The following is a 26,373-nucleotide window of genomic DNA, read 5'->3' as shown; positions in this document are numbered from 1 at the left end:
ACACTGACAGTCTCTCATGACCTACAAGAATCTTTCGGTTTTTAAAACTCTGTACTTCTTCCTTTGCATAAGGAAGTTATTGTTGGTTGAGTTTGAAATGGAGGTGGAAGGTGACTAAGGAATTAGTCATAATATTTTTGTGTTGATTCTCAGACTAAACAGAGTTGACAAGACCAGAATGCAAACTCAAGACACTTCCTTAGATTTGTCAAATCAAAAAAAAGTTGTGAGCTTGACCTGACAAATATTAGTCACATATTCCACCACTTACAAGAATTTCTATTCTTTGTTAACTATCTTGCATTGAAGAATTCAGTTTCAGTTTATTATCACTACTGTTGATATTATCATTGTGCTTTTTTTAAAAAATATTTTTCTGAACTCTTTTTTTCCTTTTTGCTGAATTTGGTAACGTGTAAGATAAAGCAGAAGAAACGTCCTACTGTCATGGTTTTGCCCCAGCCAGCAGCTAAGCCCCATGCAGCTGCTCACTCACTCCACCCTGGTGGGATGGGGGAGAAAATCAGAAGAGTGAAAGTGAGAAAACTCCTGGGTTGAGGTAAAGACAGTTTAACAGGTAAAGCAAAAGCCACACGCACAAGCAAAGCAAGACAAGGAATTCATTCCCCACTTCCCATGGGCAGGCAGGTGTTCAGCCATCTCCAGGAAAGCAGGGCTCCAGCACACCTAACGGTGACTTGGGAAAACAAACACCATCACTCCAAACACTGCTGCCCCCTGTCCTTCCTCTTATTCCAGCCCTGTATATGCTGAGCATGACACCACATGGTATGGAATATCCCTGTGGGCAGTTGGGGTCAGCTGTCCCGGCTGTGTCCCCTCCCAACTCCTTGTGCACCCCCAGCCTCCTCACTGGTGGGGTGGTGTGAGGAGCAGCAAAGGCCTTGGCTCTGTGTAAGCACTGCTCAGCAGTAACAAGAACATCTCTGTGTTATCAACACTGTTTTCAGCACAAATCCAAACCACACGCCCATACCAATTGCTATGACGAAAAGTAACTCTATCTCAACTAACACTGGGACACCTACTTACAGTGGTAGCAGAAATACTTGTGTCAGTTCCCTCCCTGCCAATAACTATGCAGCATTGTTTGTTTAGGTCATTTATGGAACACTAGAAAAACGAACGGGCAAGGAAGAAACTTTGAAATCCCTGTAGTTTACCATTTTTCCTTTCTATGTTTCTAAAGAAGACTAAACCTTGATGATTCCTTAGGTAAGCAACACTATGAAGTCTAGAAAGCTGCACTGCATAGGCAGCTGCTCAAGGTGCTCACTGTTAAGAACAGATCTGTATTCCAAACTCTTCTGTTATGGCCTGATGCTCTCAAACAGTTTGGTTGCATCCTGAGATCCAGTCATGAAGCAGAAGTACTTCCTTCAGGCTTTTAGAGGGGTTTCTACTAGTTCCAAAGTAATGAAGTTTGGGCTAAAAAAAGTTAAAATCCTGTAAAGACCTTCTGCCTTCTAAAAGTGATCAGGTTTTCAGTGTTAAGGTACAGGGTTCTTAAGAAATACTGAGGCATCATACCAGTCCTGTAAGAATCTCTTTATTTGTGTCCATTTTTATTTAGCACATTACAGCTTCAGCACAGACACGGAGTAGACGTGTGTACCAACATTTGCAAATAAACATTATGAAGAAGACTTTGAGAACAGCACTGATCTGTAGGGCCAGCCCAGTGGAGGTACTGGCAGAAAAGGATAATTTGCTGCAGAAAATCAGTCATTTCTACTTGCATCAAGGCAAACAGTAAGATTAAGTTCTGTTAACAACAGATGGTACTTCAAGTAGAAATCTGACAGAGGAGGACTGAATTTAGCTGCTGGTCAAGAAACATCAAGTTGTAAAGACAAGAAGTTGATTTAAAGCCTGTAAGTTCTAAGAGAGACGTTTGAGAATGTTTTAACAGTTACCTAGAAATGTTTTATCCCCATTAATAACAGTGGAAGAACTGTTGAGTAGTATGACAAATGAAAAGTAAGTTCTGTCTCTACTACAAGACCTCATTAGCCTTGGAAAGTCTAAGATTTATCAGCAGCTTTTAGAGAAGTTATGTAGTACTTTGTACCTAAATCAAATAGACTATAAAGCATCTTTATTACTTATTATTTCAAGAGGTGAAACTAAATTACACTGGCCACATGATTGCTATATACACAGCTGACAGTGTTTAAAACACAGCACTAGGATTTGGTACATCTTATGGAGAAGCTCAGTGGGTTTAAGACAGAGGAAGATAAGACCAGAAATTACACCACTGAAATAGCGAGTCACTTCAAACTTTTTACTTGCTTGCATCTACAACTTTGCTATGAACTTTATCCACTTCAGCACATCCACTCATAACAAAAAAAGCTGTCATGGAATGACTAGCTGTTATATTTTACATTTTTTCATTCAGAAAATGATGCACAGTGGGTCTCACATTTCCCTATCCAAGATGACAGCTGTAAGGGCTGTGTTTACCAGCTTAAAGCTTAAAATGCCTTCTCTTAATATACTTTTCCATCTCTTCTTATAGTACATATTGCTAAAATTTAAAACTGACCTGCTGAGTTGCGCTGTGTTGCAATCTTTTGCAGTCCTTGCATCTGAAAATTGTTTATATACCAACTTATTGCAGAAAGCCAAAAGTTTTCAAAAGTCTATTTTAAGATTAAATCTTTTGAACTTCAGATTGTGGACCAGAATTGACTTTTTGTCATTTCAAAAGCTTAAGCTTACCTTCTGCATGTTCTGACAGTTAAGAACTGTCATAGCGTTACTGTAGGCTTTAAAGAAACATCAGTTTAGAGATGAGAACAGGGAGATTTCAGTAATCCATGCTGAATTTGTTGAAAATACTGTGGTGTGAAAGAGTAACTACAGATTCAGATCTAAAAAAAAAAATTAATATTCTTTTCCACTGATTGCAAAAGAGCCTTTATTCTTTTAACAACTTTGGTTGCATACTTACTGATTGGTCAGGAATATATCAAAGACAACAGCATCTCTATTCGGGAAGTTTCAGTACTCATGCAAAATTGTTCTGAGTACAACCAGAAGAGACTGCAGATTTTTATAAGCAGAAAAAGCTCATAGGAGCTTGCAGCCATCCCATTAATGATGTAGTTCTGGGGACTGACACCCAAGGCAGTTAATATTTCAAGAGGACTGTAGGAAAAATTGTTTGTAATTGCATCACTCCTTAGCAAAAGGTGTCTTGTGCTTCTGAGTGTGATCTTAAAAGGCACTCAACAATTTTAGATGACAACTTTATTTAGCAAGAAGAGGCAAGGAGCTGTACTTTAGCCATCTTGTGCTAATCTTGTGCAATTCAATGCATCCATTTCTGGCAGATTACTTCATGATAATATACGGTTCATCACTTGAATGAAGTTACTCTTTTCTATATTTAGTATCTATCCATTTAAGAATACACACACTGTACCAAATACTGTGTTACAGCAAAACATGCAACAGTGAATAGTCTCTATCATCAGGTGCCTAAAACATGTAATTTGATGATTTACAACTTCATTGGTGGAGAATACATCTGTTATGCCATCTCTCACAATAATTCCCTCTATATTCAAAAAGATTCATTCAGACTAGTATTTTTGTTATACACTAGCATCATGTTACCAGATGCACCAAAGCGTCAAGAGTAGTTACATACATAGAGACAACTAAAGTGCAGAGCCTGTGGGATATATACTGTTGATTTCTTACTGCAGAAAGAGATTACTGAAAGATTTCTTCTGCATGAAGATGAATAAAGTATTTTCATTAAGCTTCAGATGCTGCCCACTGCATGGCTTTTAAATAAAAATGCTTATTTTCTATACAGACACAGCAAAGTAGTAAGCAAACTTACAACACATTCCTTTCATATATCAAAATGTTTCCAAGGCAATATTCTTAAAATTATACCACAGTTCCCAGTAACATCAAGCTTCATAAAGGAGGTGCTAGGGAAACTTTATCCAGTTAATAGCTTAAGTGCTCTTCTTTTCTTCACCCAGTAAGTTCACTGTTGCTTTCTTGGCTGCAGGAAAATAAAAGCAAGTTTAATCTTAAAGGCCTACAAACTAAGTGGCTTATTCAGCTCCTGAGGTGCACAAAAAAAAAATATTTCCTTTTAGGTCACAAAAGAAACATCACAAAAGAAAATCACAGTTTTTGTATACACATACACACAAACACAGTGATAAAACTGATCAAGTAAAGACTTTAAAAAATAAACCATAAGCAAGGAGCAGCACAATAAACAGCACAGACTGACTTATAACTATTATATCAATAAAATACAGCTGCTCACAGTGTTTAAGACATACAGGTTTATAGCAAGAAATATACTACCAAGCTGACGAAATAGGGCTGGAATAATGCTAATGTGTGTGTGCATGCATATGTGTGTGCGTGATTTCTTAAAAAAATATATGTATGTGGAAATCTATGTAAAAATAGGAAAAAGAAAGAGTAAGTGATGTAGTGAGGACATAAAAATCCAATGTGCAACACAGGAGAACATTATTTAAGATACCTGCCTAATAATGATTCAGGAAGGGCCATGCAGCTAAATTTCTAAGCATAGTTGAGAAAGGCAGATCATTTAAATACCACAGAAAACTGCTAAAGTTGGTAAGAGGAAATGAGACTGCAAGCATTGCTTGGAGGAAAAGAGACTTAAGGTGCTTTGAAATATCTTATAAATAAATATCCTCTCAAATAAAATGTAAATAAACTTTTATTTTAGCTACTTAATAATCCTTCTGTCATTCATAAAATTATCAGCAGGTATTTTAGACTACGAGGGCCCACTACAGAATGCAAGGAAATAAAAGCAAAAATTAAGCAATCTACAGGCTGTGATAAAATGTATTCTAACCAAATAAAAACATAAGTAATTGCTTTCAGAGTAGGCTCATAATCCTTTGATTGCCAAAGGAAGGAAAACTACAAAAACTTGTAGACAGGAAAACTTCATTTCACATGCTGCAGTTTATCAGAGTTAAAGGATCTGCTTTACCACACAATTGGCAGCCCTTCTATACTACCAGATATTTGAGATGGTATTTTAGGAGATACAAGAATACACCGAAACAGTAACTGTATTTTTGGAAGGTATCTTGTGAGGGTGTTTGGACCAGCCTCTAGAGTGTTTATAGTGATATGCATGGTGGGGAGACACACAAACTAATTGGCTGTTTCTTCCACTCATACAGCTTGCACTCAGTCTAGCATAACTGCACTCCTAGAAAGTAAGATCCACTGTAATCCTCTTTTCCTAGCATCTGCACCTAAATTTATCATCTCCATTATCATTTACGTAGCCTTCTTACAATTTTTCCACCCAAAATGATGAATATTAACTGTAATATTAGAGTTGCCCAGGGAAATTCCTTCTACTTGATGTGACTAGTGAATGGTCTTTTCCTCACCTTCTTTAGTGATGGTATCTGCAGTCTCTGCAGCCTTGTCTTTCAGGTCTTTAACAACACTGTCGAGCTGAGCTTCGTGCTTCAGGAAGAAAGGCCGGATAATTCGATGGTAGAGAAACTCAGCCCCATTAGAAGGACTTGGAGCCATGCACCACAGCAGGAAGCCACACTACAAGGAACAAGAACAACTGTATAAGTAGAAGAAATGAGGAGACAAGGTGTAGCATGCCTTCCTAACCATGCTACAGACTTGAGCATATTTAAAACAGTACATCATCCCCTTCATTTTGTATGGTCACAGTCCAATAAGTATACACATCAGTGTAGTTACATGCAGTGAATCTTTATGATTTCATGGATACTGACAGGATAAAGGAGGACGGCTGCAGCAGTAAAGCTAATCTGGCAACAGGTACGTCAAGATTGCAAGTACTTTTTTTTTCTAAAGGTAGAAGTATAAAAACTGATTAGACAAAACATCGGCACCTCCGGCTGCTTATAAACTACGTGGACAGGCCTGACTGATGGTCTAGGTCCCCAAATCACTTAAATCCAGCCAAAACATATCCCTGTCCTCTCTGCCTCCCTGCTTTGAAAGTGCAGCAGGGGAAGAAGAGAATTGTGTGCATCCCAGAGGTAAAGTGACTAGGAGGTAAGATATATCCAAGCTACACAAAGTGCACGGACAAGGGTAATACTTTTGGATTGCACAGTTTAGGTATAGCTTTTATAGCACAATCTGCTCTCTGGGAAAAAAGTAAACCCAAACACCACTGTGCGTGGGGCCATATTTCTGCATCTTACAAAGAGGATTGGAAAGACAGCTACCACATGTATTACAAATATCTGTCTTTACTACTTTATTACTGAAGTGCCTTTATTTGCTTCAGTTCCACTGTCATATACAATACAGAGAGTTATGCAAAACAAGACCAAAACATTTAAGGGACAGGAAGTGCCATAACTGAATTTGCTTGAGCTCTGAAAGTATAGATAAAAAGATTTTACAACATAAAACCGCAAAAAAATTAAACAAATTTTCTCAACAATTGTACAGTTCTTTCCAGACACAAGTAGTATAATACTATTCCATGTCAGAAGCCTCTCCAGAAAATAATGGCAGACCAGCTTTTCACAGATCACCTTTTCTTAAAATACAAAACAAAACCACACCAGCCCCAGCCAAAATGTGCTTTGTTTTGATGTCAGACATGATTAAATGTTTGAGGATTTCCACACATTTTTGGGACAAGAGGGACAAAGGGAGAAAACACAACAACAAAACTCAACTCTTCCTCTTGAAAAAAAAAAACCACCACCACACAATTAGCTAAGTTAGACACCAAAAATCAAACTAATCACTTAAACTACAATAAACCCATAAGCAACTTCAAAGCCTGCCTTTAAACACAGTAGCACTTAGCTTAGATTTCAGAAGCTGAAAATAGAAGCTTTAAATAGCTTAGATTTCAGAAGTTTTCCAGCTTTCACAGCAGTGTTAACAGCAGCCAAAAAAATGTTTCAATACATGTGCTAGAACTTCTGAACATAACTTAAAAAATATAAGCAAAGTTATTTATTTATGAGGTTTCCAGTACACTGCATAGTGCAAAAGCATTTCCAAGGAACTAGTTCGATCACAGTATCCTTTCAAATTTCCACTGTGCCTAGCCACACATTTCTGTCTCCTCTCCTTCCCCTCATATTTTTGATTTCCCACTGTAAAACTGAAAAGACAGAACCACACCCAAATATTTGTTTTGGTATTACATAAGAAACTCCTAACTAACAATTTGACCATTACAAGGTGATTTAAGTCAAGAGTGAATATTTTAAAAGAAAGGTTCTGATTTAAGTTTAACAAAAAGGAAAGAAAAAAGAGAATAAAATCCTTTTTCAATTATGAAACCCACACAGTCTTCTTCAGGCAAGCCTTCCACATATTTTGGTATATCTCCCCTCTATTCTTCCTCAGATTCCTGAGACTGAATGTTCTGTAGGTTCTGATCTTCATACCTGTAAAATTTTGGCTTTGTCTTCACTGCAGTGCACATCACAGTAACACTGATCCCTCTGACACACATCAGCTGAAGAAAATACCTACTGGTTTTGGAGAAGATTTCTACTAATTTTTTAAGGCCACTTCTCATTCCCCTTGCCCTAAGAGAAAGTCAGTCACAATGTATTTGGAGCTATAGAGGTAGCATGACAGGCTGTCTCTTCAAAAAGGATTACTGATTCCTGGGGATAACAAGTGCCTTCTACAGATGATTTTGCCAAACCAATTTACCATGCTTTTAGGTAAGATTTAAGCTTTCTTCTTTAAACTATTTGATCATGGTGTCAAACCAGAATGACTCAAAGGAGTTTTTGCCCAGAAGACAAAGAAAGGTCTTTCAAAGTAAAGCATCCACCAGTGAGAATGAATACTAGGAACATTTCAATGAATTAAAAGAAATAATTAAGCACGCAATAAATAAAATTTGGCACTAATAAGTAGCAGCTGATGTAGCATCATTAAGCATGGTCAGAGAAAAAAGACAAAAGTGATGGAATAACAATTTTCAAAAACTTCTATTATTTGGAACTTAATATAACAGAAACAATACATGGTATTATCTTATGTTGTTATTTTTCATTAAAAGCTGAGACGTATATTCTTTAACAGGAAATAAAATCAATACCTGGCCAATTACTGATAGTTATTTTATTTGTCCCAATATACAAATGTTACTTTGTTCTCTGTTTTAAGAAATCCCTCAGCTGTAAGTCCGACTTCCTCTGAAACTAGAAGAAATTGAAATTCTTCTTTTCTTGCCTCAGAACAAAATTAGTCATTTTGATTTTACAGCTAGTCAAGAAATAAATAAAATCTTTCACAGTTATAGTCATACACTCAAATACCTATTACTTTTGAAATGTACTGAGATGTTTATATATATTTTCTAGAGGACACATATCAAAGTTGAAAATCTCAGTCTTTTCAAAGCTTGAGAAAGTCAGACTGCTAATTTAGTTTATTTTTCCCTCGTCTCTCGTGACACTGAACTAACAGAATATTAAAAATAAAGTGGTTTGTAAAAAGGTCCAGAAAGCTCAGAGTGATAACATTGTTAACTAGGAAAAAAAATTACTATATTCTTTGTGACTCTCCTGACCAGCCAGAGGAGGGAACGGAATCTGTGCAACAGAGTGACTTCTTTAGGCAGACACCTCAGCCTGGCCTAACTCACTTGGCTCTGGTGCTAGCAGCTGAGAAACACAGCAAGCATGCCCATGGACAGTCCCAAGCTTCTACAGACAGAAGATTATCAAAACCCAAGAACGGCTCATGTGACTGCATATATGAACACACTCTTAAGAGAGAACTGCAGTCATTAAAACAAGGTGTTCATTATAACAGAAGTGAAGTAGCTCTTTAGTCTAAATCATGGGGTGCATGGGCGAGAGGAGGGGATCTATCTCTGTCTTGAAGCAGAGTCAGACTGCCACATTTGGCACATTGCTACACTCACAATGGCAACTCCTCCTGCTTCCTCCGAGTGCCTTGCAGCAGCAGTTTGCATAATGCACCCAGTGCGACGTGTCCGCTAGGAATTCTGTTCAGACATAGTATTCTAACAGTTCAAGACAGAACTGTTAGTAGAGTCAGGAGTCTCGTCTCCGCTCCTCCCCACTACCAATATTCCCAGGATGATAACCTCTCCTACTTTCACTGGCTATTGTATTTTAATACCTGAGTGCCAAAAAAAAAAATTTAAATTATTAACAGAAGTATTGAAAAATAGATGACATACACATGAAATCATGAGTTGTATGCACATCCTGTGCTTCAGAGGAAAAAAAAAGCAGATAAATAAAAAGTAGGCATTACAAAAAAACCCCACAAACCCCACTAAATCTCAAGACAGTTTTCAACTGGACAACAAAAGTATATGCAAATATCATAACATATTCAAGGAATTCTTGAACACGCCTTTCTCCCACCTATAAAAACTCCTAGTGTGCTAAAAACTTCAAAGTGACAGAGCCTAGGCTCTAGACTAAGGGGAATACGGCAGTAACTATGATCAGTGCCTCAATCCTGCATGTCAAGGTACACTGAAATACTGAGCAGCTAAACTCAGCCTGGAGTGGAAGCTACAAGCTGTATCAAATAAGTGTGCATATGCAAGTTTAGCATATTTGGAAAATGAAAGTGAGCTTGAAATTTGCATGAATTACGTATCTGGGCTTCTTTTTCATAACATCATAAAAGAGACATGGAGACACCAGAACCTACACTACAAGAGATTTTAGTCATGAATGGACTGAAAGTTGGAAGCTGCCTGCTTCCCCTTTTCCACACATGGAGTAGCTTCCATCCTTCCACCCAGACAGCAATGCTTTTTGATTCTTGATACTTTGTATCACAAAAGTAAACCTCTCCCACTACCCACTACTCAAGAGTAAATACTTGACATCTATGCACCTTCAGCAGCTATCATACAAACCTGTGCACTTACCATAATTGCTTCCTTGTGTTTGCTTTTGCTGAACTGAGAAAAGTTCCTTTCTGTTGATGACACTGCTACACGTAAATGGGGCACTTCTGATACAGTATTATCAGAGCCATCTGTGGTTGTTCTTTATTTGTTAGGTTAACTTGAATTTCAATTGCATACTCTTCAAAAAGAGTGCTGTGCTGGCACGAAGAAATCATTGCCACAGGTATTACCACCAGAAGGTTATAAAAGAAGCTCTGAAAATACACTGTATGAATTCAGAACTGTAAGCATACGTCACTGCAGACAACTGGTAAAGTCATAATCCTGCTAAACTGTAAGGTGATGTTGGGGATGTGAAATAACCATGTAAGTGGTTAAGAACAGATTCTTCCAGTGCCATAAGCAACATTTTTGAATCCTATTCAGATCAGATGAACTTGCACTTTAATCACCATTGGGTTTGGTCTTAATATATTAAACCAGTAACACTTTCACGTATGTGTTACTCATGCTAAACTTCAAAATTAGCAGATTATTCTTAAACACTTTGTAAAACCATTAAGCTTAAAAACGGAAGACATCTTTTCATTTTTGATTAAGGGAAAAAATGAAGAGGGGGAGGAACAGAATTAACTTTGTGAGATGGGTCAGAATATTTTTAGTTTGAAGCAGTAGTTTATATATGTGCTTTTTTCTTAGGGAGCTAGGGAAGTAAGTGTCCAAATGGTTGCACGTTTTATGCCTGTTACTGATGCAAAAGAAACAATGCAGAAGTGTAACCGAGCTGTCCAAGTCAATTTTTGTCTTTAAAATATGGCATTTCCTGGAAAAAGCATTTGGCAACATCACAACCTTACCGTTAAAATTTTAAATGATCCCACCAGAATAGCTGGCAAGCAAATCCTTTCAAGAACTTTCGCGGGGCTAAACCAGGCTAACAAAGCAAAAGAAAAGGAACAGAACAACCCATTGAAGCAGAAAACAGGTAACAGTTCTTTAAGCTAAACTACTGACTCTCCAGCAAGCCAGAATGTCTTCTACCCCACAGCATACATGGTAATTGTCTCTCTCCTAGAATAATTTAATGTGTTGAAGTTGATTGACAATACACTCACACCTTAGTCGACAAACAAAGCTTGGAACACATTAAGCAAATCATTGTTGGCAGGCAAACCACACTAACAAATGCACATTAGCAACAAGCTCCTCTGATACCTGCCATTTTCTTTCAGGAAAGTAGGCTTAATTTAAAATGAAGTCTGTATGATTCAAACTATTCTTACGTTGCATCTCCTTCCTTGCTCCCAATAGCACCGACGTTAATACTTCCTTCTGTTGCCTTTGTGATTGTACTCTCCACTTTCACTAACGCACTTAAAGCGAAAATAGAGCCACTCTGCATGGTTTACCATATTGTCATGGTTCAGCCCCAGCTGGCAGCTGCGCATCAGGTGGCTGCTTGATCACCCTTCCCCCTCCCACAGCAGGATGGGGAGAAGAATGGGAAGAAAAGGTAAACCTCCTGGGTTGGGATAAGGATGGTTTACTGGCACAGCAAAGGGAGAGGGAAATAACAACAACAGTACTTAGAATATACAAAGCGGGTGATACACAATGCAATTTGCTCATGGCCAGTAATCCGGTGCCCAGCCCATCCCCAACCAGCAACCCCTCCTCCCCAGCCAGCTCCTCCCCTTATATGCTGAGCGTGATATATTGAATACCTCTTTGGTGCTTGGGGTCAGCTGTCCTGGCTGTGTCCCCTCCCAGCTTCTCATGAAAATTAACTCTATCCCAGCTGAAAACCAAGACACGTGTGATGTCATTTTGCCCAAATTTACCTGAACACCAAGACAAAGGATTGTCTTTCCACAGTACAGCTACGCCGCCTCTTTTTTCCTAAAACATGGCAGACCTTTCCCTGCAACCCATCCCAACTTCCCCTCTTGCCTCACAAAACCATCAGTCGTAAACAGATCACTTTCACAGTGCCAAATTACATGTAAGCAGTGTCTAAAAATAAGGTATGACCCAGGAATGATTCCAAGGGAATCTGTTGTCATCTATCCATTCTTGAAGACATTATATCAGTTACATCAAAGGTCTTGTTTTAGGATAGGGGTCGCGTGAACTAACATACCTTTAGCATGTAGTAGAAAGGGAACCAGGAGAGAAAGATGTCAGAGAAGAATTCCACTATGCTGAAAACACCATAGACAACCCAGTAAGTCAGCCACTGTGTGTCGTCATCTTTGTTGGGACTTTCAATGGCCTTGATTCTGCACAGGAAACAAAACAAGTGAGCAGATCAGTAGCATCAGTCTTATCCGTAACTGTGAAGTTTTTATGACTCAGTTTGTTGTTACATGTGCATACTCATAATTACTCTGTATGCTCTACAGAAGAGAACTAAGTAGTATCTATCATACAGACAATGTGCCCAAGATCTTTGGACAGCAAAGCTCTTCTCTACATGTCAGACTTCAGGAAGAAAAGATAGTCACATTATTTCAAGCTCTGTGATGATAAAAAAAACCCCAAACAAAAACCATGAGCATCCTGACCCTGTTCATGAGACAGTTCATGGGACAGGGAAGAGAGGGGATAATTTTGGCCAGTTCCAGTTCTGGATGCATTGTGGTAATCCTGACCAGAAGACTACTGCACACTGAAGCATTAGTGATCCATGTAACAGTTAACCTGAGCGCAGGCCTGTGCTGCATGCACACACAGCCTGGCTTTCAGGCCTGTGCTGTGCTGCACAAACTCCCTGTTCACAGGATGAACTCAGCAAGCTCACTGAAACAGGGGATGCCAGAGGCAGCTCCTACTGGGTACCAGCAATTACACAACCTGCCTGTCCTCACCTGAATCTAACAGTGAATATCCTCCCTCTTTGACAGTAGGAATGATGAGTAGACCTGTTGTCTTGAAGGAAAAATCCTCTAATAGCTTAAATTATCAAAATGGGATAACCTTGTCTACAGATGAGGTCTGCAGTGTGCTGTGTGTGATCAGAGGCCCATTCAGTGCTGTACAACTTGGGGTTCCTAGCATCTACAGGGATCTAAGATTGTCTACGCTATTGTCTGTTTCTTTATAGTGCTGGCTCTAATGAATAGCATTTTAAATGATGCTTTACAGAATCCAAATGCCTTTCTTACTGGGATCATAACAGACCAGCACCTTCAGGTGCAAACAGCGTCTAGAAAAAGATTTTAAATCCAGTTCAAGATTTTGAAGGGAATCTCAAATATCTTTACTCATAATGTACCTGCACTAGAGTCCTCTTTGAAAAGGTAAACTGTAAGATTTCCTCTAATGAGTAACAGGTACTCAGTCTACAGAAGCAGAAGAGATCCAGTACCCCTGTCCCATACGGTGAGGACTACATAGCTGCATCACCAATTCTATTGCTCTATAAATCCATTCCTGCAGGACTTGCAAATTCTGATGCAGACTACAGTATTAAGGTGGAGCAAGACTTTACTAAAGTCTTGGGCTTCCTGCATAATGACTAACTGGGTTTTTGTTCTGCAACTGCTAGGAGTATGCAGGTCAAGTTTATACAGCTCTAAACTAGGAAGCTGAAAGACACACATGCTTCCTTCAGTAAAAGTAGTGAAGTGGAGAGTCTGGACTCACTAAGTTGCAGATTAATACTGTAACAAGTTTTAGAAGGAAATGCTAGCAACTGTAAGCCCAGTAATGGGAAGCTTACGAGTATTAAAAAGCATTTGTCCTCTCCACTCACACCACAGGATTAAAATAAGTAGACTCAGTTTAATGAATTTAGTTTTAATTCTTTCATAACTTATTCCTTTAATATCAGCTATATAGTTGCTGATGCAGCATCTGTGGAACACACCAAAGTTTTAGTCTATAAAAAAAGACTGAGAGTTAGGGAGGTTTAAAAAATAGAAACTAGATAGATGGTTGGCTGTGAGTACATTTTCTGGTTTGTGAATTGAGAAACCCTTTGGACTCTTGTCACTTCCTAGTTCTGTACATTAAGAAAAAACAGAAAAAAACAATCATGTGTGTGACATGCCTTATGTTTTACAAAAAGCACTGGCAAACCCACCACGCATAGAGAGAATTGGTGTAGCTACTGGGTTGAATTACTTTGAAATGCAATACGAGGATCTGATACTTAAATTATGCATTATTTCCATTAGAGTGTGTGGCTGGCCAGCAGGGTCCTGCCATGGGGGGAGCAACAGCCTTTGCCGTACCCAATCATGCACAATAAGGCAGTTACGGAGGTGCTGCACCTGCACAACTGGAAGAACAGGTTTTCCACAGGCGCACAGCAGCAGGTCTGATTACTGCTGTTAGGAAACAGTAATCCAGGCAGTCTGCTCAAAGGCAGTGCCAACTTCAGCTGCTCCTGCCCTCCCAACTATAAATTACATTTTTTCTGTGCCCCCACCTCCAGGTATTCTAATACTGCCTGGTTGAAGGGGCCCTACACACAAAAAAAAAACCCCACCAAAAAACCCCACAACCCACCAAACAACACAGCAGGTAAGGGAGAGGGCTACTGATCTATTTTCAAGGTGTGACACTATACTTCCGGAGGGAAAGAAAAAGTACAAGTGACTAGTAGGGAAGTTAGTGTGGCAGATAAATGGAGGAGAGAAAGGAACTAATTGCAAAGTTTCTCACTGTTAAGGAAACCTTGCTGTAGAGGTTCATTGTGTGAATTTCTCCAGTTCTGCTGACAACTTCTCCATTAGATGCATAGAGGGTAAGGCTTATTTTACCACAATATGCATGCTAGCTTGGTATTTGTGAGAGAATGCTTTGAAGTGAAACCACCACCAGTCTTGCTGTTTTCCAGTCTTTGTCTGAAGCCATCCACGGATTTAAGGAAGCATTGTTTCATTTTTCTAACATTATCAAAGTCATCTTAGTAATCATTAAAATCAGTTTTCATAAAAAAGCTTAGAATCTCCTATTTTGTGGCAAAGGGCAGATGGCATATCATACTGTTAATGAGGTAGAGTCTCTTATCTTATCTCTTGTAAAAAACAGGTGGCCTTTGAGAGTTCCTAAACCCACTACCATGGGTGTGCTCCCTTTGAATGTTCACCATCTGCTGCTGTAGCTCCTTAAGGTGATGTCTTGAAGGGAATATAAGAACAAGACACTTTAAGGTCAGACAGTCACAAGCAGTAGTCAAAAAATCCATGAGATTTAATCAGGTGACATGCAGCATTAAATTCACATGTGGTGTTTTCTTGCAAGCCGCAGGAAACAGCACATGTCCCCTCCTTCTACAACATTCTGATCTAGGTAGGCACCATGGGACAAGCTTAGGTGGCAGGCCACTACAACACCCACTAAGGTAGCAGCCACGTCAGCTCTGAAGGAAGGGCACAAACTGCATCTGTTCGCAATGACTCCAGTCCCATCCCATTTAGTAGGGGGGAAGGAAGGAAAAAGCAGGACTGTCAGTGAATGAAAGTTTTAACTGAAGTCATAGAAAGGCAAGTACTTCATAAATATTCTGCTTCTGAATGGGAAATACATCCTTCAGCTGAGGCTGCCAGTGGAAATCCAGTCTAACACATCCCCGTTGAATAAAAGGACAAAAGTTATCTCCATCCTTTGCTATTTACACATCATTTCAATAATAAGTCACAGAAAATACTCCTTACCCAAGAACAAGTAAGTACAGTAAGTTATATAGACTATCTGAATGGATAGGTTATTTTACCCACTTGTAACTATACTCTTTTCAACATAAGAATACCACAGGAATTAGACCTATTCTTTTAAGTTATTCTATAAGTTATCAGGTATTATCCTGGTGTAATGCTCTGCACAATTAACCTCAGGAGATACATCAGACATGTTACTTCAAGACAACAACATTTTATTCTTCTTCATGTTAAGTCATGGATCAATCAGCCTCATATTCAAAATGCAGTGTCCATCAACAACTGATAAGATGCAGATCAGGAGGCACTGGAGGTACAACCAACATTAGGATAGCCTTCTTCTAACAGTTATGTATAAGTTACAAGAGCAAATAAAAGTCAGTATCATTAGTACATAACATTAAGATTTACTAACAAAGGAAGGAGCATCCAAAGCCTATAGCTCAAATTTAAGAAGAAAAGGAGATACTGTCAGGTTTTTGTAAGCTTTTTCTAATACTGATTTGACTGAATTCCATGTTAGTTATGTTTAGCAATTACACATCACAAAGGATTTTATATGGTGCTTACACACTAACTACAGAGGACTTTATTTATAAAGGCCTCAGCTATTTACAGTAGTTCTGCATGTCGGACGTAAGAGAAGTCACTAGGAACAGCTTCCTGTAAACTGGATCGTAAACACCACAGCTCAGCTATTTTAAAAAGAGATGCCTGTCCAGCAGTGAAAATGGCCTGACATGGGCCAGCTTTGCAACTTGTGTGAACGGATAGGGAGCCAAGTAAAAACTTCATTTTTAGCCAGATCCGTTCCCCAATAACCCCACTAGCTGGTGATGCCAACAGGGCAGAGTAGAGGCTGCCATGCTCTCCAGAAGCCCAGGGTTCATATCAGCTATGCAGCTACATTATCACAGTACCAGCTCAATTTTGACTATGTGCATCCTAGAATCAGTCAAATTGAACTACAGATCATGTGTGGTTACTTTATCCTGTTAGCTGATAGTAACAGATACTGGTCTAATTTTAGTAAGTTGCCAAGTTGAGTTGTTTCACTTAAAGCATCTGACTCATTTCAACAAAAAAAATCATGTCTTTTCCAAGAAAAGACTGTTAAACACTCCTGAATTAGCGCTGGCATAACAAATCATTGTTAGAGTTAATTCACACATACAGTACTCACAGAATAAACATATTGTGAGTACACCAGTTATTAGTTTGTGATGTTTTGGTGTGGTTTTTTTTTTTAAGCTGAGTCTAGATGTGGAAGCCAGAAATAAAGAAATGTCAAATTTTATTGCTCTAGTCTCATATGATCACTCTAATCCCTGCAATTTACAGGGTGTACCTGATAACTCTTGTATAAACAAAGTTGCAAGGTTAAGACAAAAGATTAGCCTCTGTTAAGCTCACTGCTCATGTTGTAGTTAAGGAAGACTGGACCATTTAGTGCATCCTTCCTTCAGTTTTCTAATCTGTGCTATACTAAATGAGTAGGAAGGCATATTTGTGACCCTCTTAGCCAAGCATAACACTTTTTTTTTTACCTGTTTAACTTAAAACCACCCTGTAATTACCTATACCTCTAGAGCTCATACTCACTGGTCTGCCCCAACTTTTTACAGCAGGTTGTGGTGATTCAAAAATATTTTACTTCTAGCTATCTATCCAGACACCCCTGTGGGATGAACACTCCACTGTAGACCTACTACAGACTTCCTCAGTTTGGTGCCTCCTATCATTCTCATTTCAGAATCACCTTGGCAGGCTGCCTCCATGACATCTCACATTTTTTCTGTGAAACAAATACCTGTGTATTTTTACTTGCTTTATCATTTTGTCTTCTACATTTTTATCCATCAGTTAAAAGCTTTTGTCCTTTCATCTTTCTTCCTCCTTACTGACTCCAATAGCAGAGTTGTGCATTTCCAGATACGAAAACGTCTTCCTGCCAAATGTACTTACACAACTGCTGCAGTATAAGTCTACCATCTCCCCTCTCTCAAAATTTTGTGTATCCAGAAGATGGCAGCAGACAAATTCATGAAGGACAGCAAGGGGGGCTCATTGTCCATGCAGGGACAGATATTATTAGAACAAAAAACATGACAATTGTACAAAAGGTTCTACCTTCATTTCTTCAAGGGAAGTGGAGACTCAGGCAACAAAAGGAGTGCATGCCATTTTGCCCACCAGTGAAGTCAGTCCTACAGACTACACATTAATTCAGCACAAAGCTAGATTCCTGCAAAAAAGCAGCAATCCTCTCATTTCATTGCTCTCTGCTCATTCTTGGCTCGCTCTCTTCCGGAACAAGTAGTTGTAGGGCCACACGATGAGTCAGTTCCCCAGTTCTGACTCAGGTTAAAACCAGCCTCCCCCAACCACACATGCAGGTTTTTTTGCTGGGATTAATGTGTCAGTGCCTCAGTCCAGCCTGCCACCCCATTCAGTTACTGCTTGTTCTGCCACACAGGGTGGGCAACGCAGGAGGTGCTGTGCAGCAAGAGCTCTGCCAGGCTTCAGCTCTCCACAGCCAGAGAAGCCATCCACACACTCTCTGGAAGGGGGATTTCCCCTAGTTCCACCCTTAACACAGACTGCAGCCTTCAGTGAGGCTCACCTGTCCATGCAGTCTCAGGTGAAGCTCCACCAGCTTCACTGTTGGCTGTACTTGTCTGCATTACCAGTTAGACCTGTACTGCTACACTGCCGGCTAAAGTCTAAAAGCCCTGTTTTGGAAATGTATAATCCCAGTTTATATTACATAAGTCTTTCAGGTTGTCTTCACTGAAGATATTGACAAGAAAGAGAAAGTAACATGCAGCAAGGGAGCTTCAGGAAAAGCCACCCTTTACCTGCATACTGCAGACATGCCACACCCCATCAGAGGAAGTCACTTGCTAAGGATCCACAACACAATGCTTCTCTACTTCTGACAGAAAATTGTTAGCGGGGCGGGGGGGGGGGGGGGGGGGGGGGAACTGTTTCACATACTTTGGTTGCCTCTCCACAGCTGTTACTGTTTAGGGTGCAGGCACAGAGATCAAACAGTACTGTTGTGACCAAATGGAGAAGAACTGGGCCCCTGCTACATGCTTACAGCAATACAGACAGAATAAGAGTTGCATTTTCCTATCAACCTATGCTGCACTGTGGAGACTGTATTTCAAGTGTAATTTTGCTGCGGCTCTACTACTGTTTTTCAATTCTGTCTACTGTAATATTGGCAAAAGAATTATAGCATGGCCCTAATTTATACAAACGTACAGTAAAGCATGAAATCATGGTGTAACATTTTCAGACTTGTCTCGGTAAAAATGTTACTGTTTCAAGGTAATCACTGTATGAGGAGTTTTTAAACTAGAAACAAAAATCTTCAGGTTTAATTACTGGATGTGACTAAAAAGTGACTCATCAGGGAGTCAGAAAGGGATTCAAGTTTTAGGCTGAGGACTAACTTCTGGGTTGATGCTGAATTAAAGAAAATTCTTCTGGTCTCTGTATGTGAACTGTGCTATTTGATAAGCTGTGTAGCAACTAAATTTTGTTATTTTTCTTTTTTTAAAAAAATAAGATTTATCTAATGTTCACAGACCCTCACATGAAAGTTTGTATTTCTTTTCCCAACAGCCGAAGACAGCCTCATTATCCTCATCTAAAAACTGTGTATCTTGCTTATTGTATGCATAGTGACAAGTGGGCTTTCTTCCTTTTGGGACAGCAAGATGCTGCCAGCTCTCCTGTGTCAGATAGTCTGCTGGCCATGAAGAAAGACTTTAAAAAAAAAATGTAACTAGAGTATATCACCACAACAGAACAAACAAGAAAACAAGAAAAGCAACTAACAGTAATCCACATTTTTTAATCTCACTTTTTGACTCCAGCTGACTTTTTCAGCATTTAGGATCAGCAATGCTACATGTTAAATGTTAGAAGCATTGACGCTTACCAGGAAGAAGGGTAGTTTAAAAATATATTCCAGCAAACCTCACTGATGTGAGGCTAATTATTCCTTTAACAACCAAGTCACTAGAGGTCAATACAGTAAGAGATGAGTGCATGCAAGCTGCAGTACTGCAGTGCATCTTGACCAAGAAGGTCTGGTAAAATGCCTTTATTTATGCCTCAAACACATCCACAGTCCCTAAAAATAGTATCTACATAAATTATAAACTAGAAATCTTTCAGTGAGATTAATTCAGATTATGGGTCCATCTGTGTAACAAAGACCTTTATACTTTTAACCTAGATTTAAGCTATGGAAGATGAATTAAAATTTTCCTACAGTTATCATTAATACTAGACTCTCTCTTGCATCTAACCACTTGCTATCTCTAGAAAGGAAAGCACACCATCTGTCCCACCAACAGGGAAGACAGCTTTTATTTTAAACATGGCACTCTAGAACCTAAAAGACAAAACCCAAATATGTTTGGAGGAATTGATTTGGCAGAACAGATACAAAAAAGCCAAAATACACTTTCTAATGTCTGAAGCCCCATGAAAAGAAAGTATCAGTTGGGAGAGGAAACAGCGTAAGACCAGACAGACTTGGAAACTGCCAATATTTATACTGAGCATTGTGAATCTGCTTAGACAGACCAGCTCTCTCAAATCACTATTATAAAGCAGCAGCAGAGTGTTAGTTGTAAACACCAGCATATCATGCAGTGTTTTCCATGAAGGAAAAAAGTAAGCATTCTCAAATCTTGAGAAAGCAAATTTGCTGCCCTAGCTCTCAACAAATACAGGAACTATTTACATTATCTAAACAACTGTGACCAAACAAAAGCAATGTTCCTGTTTTAGAGGTATGGAAGAGGCAAAGGAACTAGCAGTCAGGCTTAAGACACCAACATTAAAGTAAGACTTGAATTGCATGTTTGTATTTCTCTACAATCAATCTAGATTGTTTCCTGTTTGTAAAATGCCACAGGCAGCACCTACAGAGTAAAACCAGCTAAAGTGAAGTAACAGCATAAAGCTAGCCAAAGCAGAAAGAGGCACAATTGTACTATATTGCTTTTCTCCCTTGAAAACATTTCAGACATTTTACTGCCCAAAGCTATTTTCATCTTCGCAATTTTTAAGCCAAACACGACAGCACTTCTGAAGTTTCCAATCCTTTGCACGCATTTGTTAGTCAAAGGCTCCCCTCCTGCTTCCACTCTAATTTTTTTTTTGAGCCAGTTCACCACCATTGGCTATGGGTGGAGCTACATTTAAACAGGCTAGCTCTGGAAAGTTAGAGAAACAGTGAAAATACTGGCAATGTTATTTATATACTGCCAACACTCACTTCTTCCATCCACTGGTATGAATATTGCCTTGTGCAGTTAAAGCTTGCTAAAAGTATAAAGAGTTGCTTCTATCACTGGAGGTAAAGTTTTCAATGTTGCTCTACTGCAAACACAAAAGCCTGCAAATAAATATTAATTTCAACTTAATTATTCTATTTCATCATATAGCACAGAATTTTAGGGAATAAGATTAGGGTTTTATGACAAACTTCAATCCAGATTGTCTGACTTACTGGGGACCAGCCAGATAACATTTACTTGGAAAACTACTGCTTAATTTTGCCTGCATTAAGAGCCTCGGATGGGCTCTTGCTGGTGACATGGCATAGAAGACTTGGATTTTCGGGAAGATTTTGTGTGGCTAGAAAAGAAACTCCTCCATGTATAAAACCACTGAATACTTACACAAAATAAAGCTGTAGGTGAACATGAACAAGGGGGAATGAGAATGGAAACAGCTGTCCCTGCCTGAAACTGTAAGAGGCATTAACTAGGGAGTTACCCCCTCCTCTCGCATTGGCTTTGAGCCTTGGCAGAGGCCAGCACCGCAGCGATGTGAAAGCAGGCAGCAGCGCAGCTGCGCCACTTCACGCCAAGGGCCAGGCACACCCCATCTGCCAGGTCTAACCCAGCAGCTACAGCCTCCAGCACTTACTGCTCCACTGAAGTTCACACCTGCTGCATGGCACACACTGACAATGAATACAGAGAATGATGTAAACAAAAGAAAATAAACTACAGAATTATACAAGGCCTGACAGGTAGATACACGCACATCCATAAAACTGTCCTGAAACCACATATGGTTTCATATGTGAACAGACCAAAATATGAGCTGAGCATCCTTCTCTGGGTTTTTTCCCCCCAATATATTTTCTTTCAGACAAGCACAGAGATGAACAGTAACTACTGTGACCACAGTAACGCAGAACTAAAATCCTAATAAAACAGATTTGGAACATGCCTAATGGGTCACTCACCCCATAGGCTGTTTGCCATTTTAAACTACTGTAAGGAGCACAGACATCTGTCCCACTCCTTCAGGAGGGTCTTTGCTGCTGCACAGAAGCCTGACCTCTTTGCTGTTTTTCACTTTAAACAATTCAGTCACTGACAATGCAGAAATGACATACTGATCTACTTTACAACAGAAGAAAGTAAGTTAACTGTGGAAGAGTAAACCGCTTTTTGTCTTTCAGTACCTGAGACATTCCAGGCTTTGATCCATTGTTGAAACACCTGCGTAAACATTAAACTAACACCCTGCAAAACACGTTCTGTTTACAGCTCCTGACTTCTTCCAGAAGCCACAGCTTTTACAGCAAAAGCCATTTGAGGGTGTTTGCAGCTGATGAAAACAGCTGAAAATTGTTTTCTGCGCAATGCTAGGAAGCAAATCTAACTACTGTTAGCTCATATAGCAGGCTTTTCAGATGTCTTTTCAAGGGAGACAGACTGAATAGAAGAGAGGAATAAACAGACCACCCTGGCAAGTGTTGTTCACGCTTTGGGTCTGTATGAGCACGGGGGAGCAGCACTTGGCAGCACCCTGATTGCAGTACAGGATCCAGAGCAGCAAAAATGAAAGCAGGAATCACTCCAGTAATTCAGCTTTATCTTCTTGCAGCTTAGCCTTGCATTAGGCTAGAGATTCTATGGCAGAGTGGCATGGTAGCACCAAGATAAAAAAGAAACCCATGCAGTGGAAGAAGGGTGATCACCAAAGAGTATTCCCACTCTTTTTCATGGTCAGGCAGCCCATGCTTGAGTCTCAACTGAAAGCCATCTCAGGAGGTAGCACAGATATCCTGGGGTGTTGCTGTCAGACTGATCCCATAACCCTGTACAGGCTAGCAGGGGCAATACTGCCTACCCTGAGTTCACACACACCTCACTCCCAAAAAAAGGGAAACTGAACAAGACCATGAAAACACGTGCACTAGCACGTGCCCTTACTATGTCTCCTCTGCACCCACACTGTCTGCTGGCTCTGCAGGCTTGGGGGCTGAGCAATGCATGTGGGATAGTGCTATGTACCAGCTCCGTACTTGCACAGGGGAGGGGATTCAGCCCACCTGTGCCATCAGCAGGGTGCTTCATAATCTGGAACCTGCCTCCAGGCTGCCGTTGAAGACACTGGCATGCAGCATACCACATGTGTTTTAAATAAGATTTTTATCCAATATTATAATTTTCTCCTAAAAATGTTTCAGCATTAAAAAGACAGCTAAAGGGAAAGCATTAACTGAGCATGACTCGGAAAAAACAAGACTGGCACTGTATTCATGGGCATGTTATTCATGGGATTTTTTTAAAGTAAAATATGTAGCCAAGGACAAAGTCATATGTACCCATTACTTTAAAAAAAAACCCAAAACCACCACAACAAAAAAACCCCAAACCACTCCATGGTGCTAACATCCAGAAGTAAATTTTCACATAAAGGTAACATTCAAAACCACCTTCCAACATGAAAAAGTGTAGACACCCTACAAAAAATAATTTCCTAGATTTGGAAGAAAAAAAAAATTTGAATATGAATAATGGGGTTTTCTCTTCAACTTGCAACTGTCTTGCCTTCACAGCTCTAAGAGCTTTTATTATCAGTTTATTCACCATAATTGCATACTGGCGGATTTAAAACATAATCCCAAACCAGTTTTAAAACAAATTTGAAGAGTTAAACAGGATTTTATAAAGTAATAATGTAAGTTTTATAAGCGACCTAACTCAGACAAAATATTACATAAATGTAATTCCTGTGCAACTATTTTAAGGTTTTAAAGCCTTATTGGCTGATATTTTCACTTTCAGACTTTAATGAAAAAATATCTTTCGACTAAATTTGCCTTATAGAAAAAAATCCCTAAGCTTCTCCAGAGTTCTTGGCCTATAATCTCCTAAATTAATGCCCTCCAGAAACAGCATTTAGAAGAGTGTTGCTTAGTTTTAAGCATCACAACCATAAGACGTTTCAAGTCTAAAACTAAGTCAATCTCCCACATCTCTGAAAAACAAAAGAGAAGGCACCTATTTTGCATTGCCCAAGAGCTAATTACAGAGAACCTATTTTTTAAAAGCTGCTAACTGTATTTAAACAGAGTTATGCAAAAAGCAAGCATTGTGTTTCAACGATATAGCAGTACAGCTGGGAAGGACTTCCATGTTATGAACATATTAGGCTACACAGAAGGTTTTATTTAGTACTTTTCTGGAATCTTTTGGAATGTACTCCACTGTGGTGTTACCTAACAGGAAATCCATTTTGGTACAGTAACAATACAATGCCCGTGAAAGTTACCAGATATTCTTAAGAATAAAACATCTAAGGACGCTTTCCTTTGAAAAATGAGTATTTTTAAGTCTTTTATACCCAAGAGGAGCTACTGCATCTTCCTTTCCACCTTCTCATTAGCTAGGTGGTTTTGGAGTAAACAGCACTCCTTAATGCATCTGTCTCTAGCCCATTACATCACCTAGTGCTTCGTACCAAACATATGCTGACACTGCACCGGTGCCTCCCTGCATATCTGGGAGCATCCTCAACTAAAAATATCAGCACAAGTTTTAGTAAATATTGTTACAATAGCGATTCTCCCTCCTGTTACTAGCAGCAGGTAAGACACAGCAATCCAGCTTCCCACTGAGATGACAAAGCTGGGAACCCAAAACTCAAATGTGACACACTACAGGAACTGGGTTTTAAGTGTGGAAATTACCTAGCATCTCCCATCTGTAATTTATTACATAGCACTTGCCAGATAGAAGAAACTTTGTTCTTTACTTAGCACCTTGTACCTATACATGCTAAGAGATAGGGGTGGGCGGGAAAAACAACATTTTGGAGCACGGTCCTGGAATATCACCATGACAGACGTGCACCAGCGCAGGGCTGTGATTTTGCAACCATATTCTCTCCCCCGCGAGTAACACCTGCAATCATCGTGGTAAGAGGGGCAAAAGTCACGACACTCACGAGATGTAGGCAGGGTAGCCGAAGCCGATGATGTTGCAGAGTAGGGACGCGCCGTAGCCCACCACCAGGTACACGGCCACCACCCCGACGATGGCTGCGCAGGGAGAGAGCGGAGAGCCGTTAGCGCGGGCGATCCCCGGGGCGGCCCAGCGCTGCCGGCTGAGGACCAGCGGGAAGGGCGCGGCCCCTGCGCCACGAGCCGCAGGCCACTCCACCCCCCCCCTATCCCCCATGCAAGGCGCCCCCGGCCCCGAGCGCCTGAGGGGGTCCCGGGGGGAGGTGGGGGTGGGGTGTGTGGGTGGGTGTGTGTTACGGGCCGGCCAGCGCTCACCGGTGGCGATGTAGGTGCGGTTGACGCCAGTCTTGCTCTCGATCCGCTCGAGCACGGCGGTCATGCAGTTCTTCTCGTGCAGGAACCGGTCAAACCTCTGCCTCATCGCCGCGGTCATGGCGAGACAGTCGCGGACTCCCGCTCCTCAGCCTTCACAGCCCCGGGCGCCCGGCGGCCGAACGACAAGCTCCGCCTCTGGCACCGCCCGCCCGCCTACAGCCGCGGCGGGAGGCGGCACCGCGCCTGGGCTGGCGGGAAGCGGCAGGGTGGGGGGGCGTCGCTCCGCCGCGGGGAGGCGGTGGCAGGCCGTGGGGAGCCATCTTCCGCTAACACGGGCAGCCTTGCCTGCGTCGCGAAATGGAGGTCGGGGAACGCCGCGCCTGGCTTGGGCAATCCTCTCATCTCCCCCCCCCCCCCCATGTTTTTGGGGAGCCTCGGACACAGGCCGTGCTGCAGCACAGGGGGAGGGGGTGAACCAGAGTCTCCCCGTGGCCTCCTGTCGTCCTCGCCCCGCAAGCCCGCGGTATGATCCGGCTACGGCCACGTCCCTGCCGAGGCCCTGGGACTGAGTTTTAAGCCTAGAGGGGCGGCCTGGGACATCCCTGCAAGGCAGGTGCTCCCTGTTTAATAAGCAGGTAGTGAATCACCTGTGTAAGGAGAAGGAGGGCCCAGCACATAGCCAGCTCCAGTACCTTAACATTGCTCAAAAGGTTGTTCTTTAAAAAAAAAAAAGCGTATTATCACTGATTTAAGATGTGATGAGCAAAAGTCAGAAACACTTCGTAGGATTTGACATGATGTGGAAAAAAGGTTATGACAACATTGTTGCATGGCTACCCAAAAGGTGTGTGACTAGACCGAGGGAAGCGGTTTCTATCTAACTGTACCCTAGAATTAATGGTGTGCACAATGTTCTTGCCAACTGAATGTGATTTATTGGCCATGATGTAGCCCTGGAAACTTCCTTGGCTGGGCTGACCCTTCCCTGCAAGTCCTCTACATCTGATTCAGCATTGCAACTAGTAAGGTAGACTATGCTTTCTTCAAATCTATGTCGCTTGTAAGCATGCCACAAAACACAAATCAGTCTTCTGAAGGGGTTTTTTTTTGTGTCTTCACCTAAGAAAAATTTAAATGTAAATAGCACATTCTGCTTTCACTAT

General features: G+C 40.7%; 1 protein-coding gene across 1 annotated transcript; it reads right to left on the bottom strand.

Moving 5' to 3' along the window:
* Positions 1 to 1,554: 1,554 nt before the first annotated feature.
* On the bottom strand, positions 1,555 to 25,458 carry REEP5 (receptor accessory protein 5). The gene is made up of 5 exons (XM_075739228.1): positions 25,211 to 25,458; positions 24,880 to 24,973; positions 12,075 to 12,213; positions 5,448 to 5,616; positions 1,555 to 4,051 (listed from the first exon to the last, which is right to left on the bottom strand). The coding sequence occupies exons 1-5, from the start codon at positions 25,326 to 25,328 to the stop codon at positions 4,002 to 4,004; spliced, it is 570 nt and encodes a 189-aa protein (XP_075595343.1). The 5' UTR covers positions 25,329 to 25,458; the 3' UTR covers positions 1,555 to 4,001.
* Positions 25,459 to 26,373: the final 915 nt, after the last annotated feature.

This window comes from Balearica regulorum, chromosome Z (assembly GCF_011004875.1).
Source record: "Balearica regulorum gibbericeps isolate bBalReg1 chromosome Z, bBalReg1.pri, whole genome shotgun sequence".
Classification (NCBI taxonomy): Eukaryota; Metazoa; Chordata; class Aves; order Gruiformes; family Gruidae; genus Balearica; species Balearica regulorum.
The sequence above is the reverse complement of the archived record's forward strand: the minus strand, read 5'-3'. Positions and strand labels throughout refer to the sequence as shown.

Excerpts from the sequence above, each read along its gene's own strand:
- REEP5 (XM_075739228.1), bottom strand. The coding sequence starts at position 25,328 with ATGACCGCGGCGATGAGGCAGAGGTTTGACCGGTTCCTGCACGAGAAG. Across the intron at positions 24,974-25,210 it reads CCGCACCTACATCGCCACCG|CCATCGTCGGGGTGGTGGCC; the intron begins GTGAGCGCTGGC and ends CTCCCTGCGCAG. Across the intron at positions 12,214-24,879 it reads GGCTACCCTGCCTACATCTC|AATCAAGGCCATTGAAAGTC; the intron begins GTGAGTGTCGTG and ends TTTCCTGTGCAG.